This window comes from Geospiza fortis, unplaced genomic scaffold (assembly GCF_000277835.1).
Source record: "Geospiza fortis unplaced genomic scaffold, GeoFor_1.0 scaffold106, whole genome shotgun sequence".
Lineage (NCBI taxonomy): Eukaryota > Metazoa > Chordata > Aves > Passeriformes > Thraupidae > Geospiza > Geospiza fortis.
Window position 1 is genome coordinate 1,929,507 of NW_005054377.1, and position 4,383 is coordinate 1,933,889.

The 4,383-nt window shown below is 39.6% G+C and overlaps 1 protein-coding gene across 1 annotated transcript in view; it reads right to left on the reverse strand.

The window, feature by feature from the left end:
• Window positions 1-4,383, reverse strand: part of PKHD1 (PKHD1 ciliary IPT domain containing fibrocystin/polyductin) — a 238,627-nt gene that overhangs the window by 182,627 nt on the left and 51,617 nt on the right. Inside the window, 1 exon segment of the mRNA XM_031060250.1 lies at window positions 224-374. Coding sequence (XP_030916110.1) covers window positions 224-374 — 151 coding nt within the window.

Here is a 4,383-nt window from a genome sequence, read left to right on the forward strand (position 1 = left end):
AGCTCATTTATGTCTCATAAAATACATGATTAGCCATAGTTAACCATTAATTCAGCTGTGCTGCATTAGAACTGCTATTCAAAGTTGGAAAGCATTTAATATTATATATTGCTGCTGCTCGGCCTAAATTGTTTTTTTTCTTGCCCCCCCTTTAAATGTACACAATATTACAAATTTAATTTTAAGCTGTTTGAATCAGTCTGTAAAAAAGATTTGATTATACCTGAGTGTTCTGGCCCCAGTTTTTCCATATCTCAGTAATCTTGGCAGTAATTGGCTGATTAGCTCCCTCACACTCCATCTCTGCCTCAGTTTCCATGGTAATGTTACAGGAGCTATTATAGATGAGAACTTCATCTCTTTCCACTTTAGGGCTGAAACGAGAAGGGAGGTTAAATGGGGTGTCATCAATCTTAATGAAATGCAATTATTTTTACTCTTATTAATCATTGAAAGCCATTAGCTTGTGGCAACTCCTGGCCACCATTTGTCAAACTTTGCAAATTTCGGTAATTTTGTTTCCATTCTTTTATTGTTTATTTGTTTTTCCCCCCTTTATCTGCACACACTCAGGATGAAAACACATGCAGTAAATATCTCTCAGTGATGCTTTTCTCCTTCCCCAAATCATCACAAACAGGAACAAATGCCAGTCTAGGGCCAAGGCAGGCAGATAAGTGCAGACAACAGGGAGGGAATCAGCAGTGTTGGGAGCAAAGATGGACTCCTACAAGGGGTAGGGTTGGTTTGTGTCTCCCCCCTCCCCATCTTACTCACACTTAGCAATGGGGAATGAATAACTTGCAACTCCCCTAGGGCAAGGGGAGAAATTGGAAAAACCACACAACTGGCTAACTGGTCCCTAATTCCAACTGTGAAAAAATGAGCTCATTTAGGGGTTCCAATTCCTGCTACCCAGCTGATTGCAATGATGCTTTGTTGCTAACATTGGAACATTAACTTAGTAAATTAATTAAACTTACTTAACAGCCCAGACTAAGGAGATTCGATATATGTGCCAGTTATATCAGCAGACATTTGCTTTAAAGCCTCCCCTTGCACAGGAGGAAGAAGAAATAGAAAACGTGGTGGGAGAGAAACATTTTTTCCTTGGTTTTGCTGCTGACAGTTGCTGATTTTGGTAGTGTTTCATTGTGGGGAGCTATAGGATTCAACATATAGTTTAATGGAGAGCAAAAATCCAGGGTTAATGGTTGGACTTGATGACCCCAGAGGTCTTTTCCAACCTAATTCTGCGGCTCTTGGCCATTGATACTTGTTCCTCTCCTCCCCACGCCACCATCACATTCACAAGGGCAAGTTGTAGGAAGGTGAGGAGAAAGGAGAGGAGTTACAGCAACACCAACACAACAACCAGCAAAACAGCCCAGAAATTAAACAGCTTTTCTGAACAGCTAAGAAAGGGCAGAGTTCACAGTGTGATTACCTCAACAAAACAGAGGATCAGATAGGCAGGATCAGGATTTTAAGAGGCCTTCAGGTTCCTGAAAATCCCATATAACAAGATTTGATCAGGTAAAGTGTGTCTGGGGTCAGAACCCCAGAATGGTTTGGACTGGAAGGACTTTAAAGATCATCCAGTTCCAACCCCCTACCATGGGCAGGGACACCTTCCACCTTCAACCTCCCATCCAGCCTGGCCTTGGACACTTCCAGGGAATCCAGGAGCAGCCACAGCTGCTCTGGGCACCCTGTGCCAGGGCCTCACCACCTCACAGGGAACAATTCCTTCCTAATAACTCTCAAAAATCTACCTTCTGTCACTCTGAAGCCATTCCACTCTGACTCCAGGCCCTTGTCCAAAGTCCCTCTCCAAATCTCATGGAGCCCCTTTAGGCATTGAACGGTGCTCTAAGTTCTCCCTGCAGCCTCATCTTCTCCAGGCTGACCAATCCAAGTTTTCCCCAACTTTCCTCTCAGCAGAGCTGCTCTATCCCTCTGATCATCATCATCATCATCATCATCATCATCATCATCATCATCATCCTGCTTCCTCTGGACTCACCCCAACATCTCCAAATCCTTCCTGTGCTGGGGACCCCAAAGCTGGACCCTGTTCCAGGTGGGGTCTCATGAGAGAGGAGTAGAGGGAGTGAAGCACCTCCTTAGCCCAAAGCTCTCCCAAAACTGACCCATTTTGAAAGCCAGGACTCAGAGCTTTGTTGGGAGGGTGATGATCAGTGGTTTGATGAGCCTGAAGATTTAAAACTTCCCTGCTGGAGGCAGCAGCTCACTCTGCAAAAAAACTCTGCTCTGGCCTGCATTTAGAGGCTGTTTGTTTTGGTGCCCTTTTTCAGAGTTAAAGCGGTAAAGGAATCAACCACATTAGAAACCACAACAATACTAAAAAATAGGGGGAAAAAAAGCCTTTGCAAGTTGCTGCGCCCTTTTAACAGCAAATTTTTTATTTTTTATATTTAAATAAACATTTCCCTCTGCTATATCAATAATCAAAAGCCAGCCTTGGGGAGCTGTGCTTGCTTTTGATAGCAACACTTTGAGAATTGATCTTGTCCTGTACAATAATTCAGTGGACTGGGCTGTCTTTCAAGACTGCAAAGTACTTTTTAAAGCTCTAAGAAAAAAATGCATCTTTTAAATATCCAACAGTTTTAAAGGCAGAAGGGGGTGGTGGTCAGCTAGATACAGGGCATGGACACAATTTCCCAAACATTCAAGTAAATACAAGGACCTTTGAGTGGTTTTCACAGATTTTTTTTTTTGCAAAAAGTAAATACACTTTGCTTGTAAGAGACAGTTCCTTTCTGTCCTTATGCAAGCATATTCTGAAACACTCTTAACCAATTGCAATGTTTGAAGAAAATGCAAGAAAATGAGTGAATGATTAAATTCAGGAATGTACCTTGATACAAGTGTTGTTAATAGCAAAGTTTACAACTCTTTAAAGGAATATGCTTTTGCCATTGTGAGCTGATAAAGGATGGGCTGTGGTACAAACTACATAAAGAAAATATTATTTAAACCACTGAAAAACATTGTCCAGGTGGCTGCCCCAACCCTGGAAGTGTCCAAGGCCAGGCTGGATGGGACTTGGAGCAACCTGGGATAGTGGAAGGTGCCCCTGCCCATGGCAGGGATGGAATGAGATGAGATTTAAGGTCCTTTCAAACCCAAACTATTCTATGATTCTATAAAATTAGTAAGAAAAATAGGAGAGATGTGCACTGAAGCCAGGAATTACTTCAGTGGTTTTGTCCCCATCCTGCGACAAGTGTCTTAACCTTGAGCATTTGCACAGAACTAAAATTCATATATATTTTTATGATTATTATTTACTATTATTAATTAAAGCAATCAATATATATTATTTCAGAAATCCTCAAAATAGTTATTTTCTGGTGGAAACATTTAAATTTTCTAAGACTTTCCTGCAAATTCCATTAATACTTTAAAATTAAATATTTTTCTGAACTGAAATTTGGAAAACAGTTTTCAGAAGTTCTGAAATAAGTTAACTTGTATGATTCAAACCTCTCAATTTTTTTCTTCTATTTTTTCTGAGATTTCTCAAATCAGGAAACTTTTTTGAAAACAAACAACCTTTACCCTACTTCTCTTTAGCAATAACTAAACTTCCCTTTAATTCAGAAAAAATCTCACTAGAAAAAAATATCAGCCCAAGTTTTAATTTTCAACTAAAAGATAAGCATGAGCACAATAGGGTGAAAAGTTAATACAATAAGAAAGACATTGAAGAAGTGGAAAAATGGAAAAATAGTAGGTAAAAAAAGTTGATTGTTTTGATTCAGAAATCTCTCCCTGATAGGATTCCCAGGAGGAATAATAAACCCTGTCTCGGGAGCATTCACAGTTAAATTGGACTAAAAACCAAAGTGAAAACAATAAGCAAACAGTCAGTAAAAGGACTTTGTGACTTTCTCCACAGTGGTAGCCCAAACCAAGAAAAGAAGAAAGAAAAAAAAGCAATAATATGAAAATATTATTATTATTATTATTATTATTATTAGATGCATTTATTTATCAATGAAGAGCTGAGCCCAATTTTGATATTCAGGGAAAAATAAGCAAAAAAGAAACACATATGGGGTTGTCCTGTCCCTCTCAAGTTTGTTGGCTCTCTGGATTGGGCTTACACTGATGTGAGGAAAAGCAAAGCAAAGTTCAACCAGACAAGGGAAAGCTCCTGGAGTGTCTTGATTTGAAGAAAGTCTTTCTGGGAGCAGTAGAACTGATTAAATTAGTTAAATTTAACTTTTTTTTTTCCCCTTATAAGTCTCCTTACTTTTGTCTTCTTTAAAAGATCTATCCTCTCCATTTCTTGGGATGTTACAGGATATTACCAATGCACAGGGTGGCTTTGGGCACTCGGCCAGTTGTACA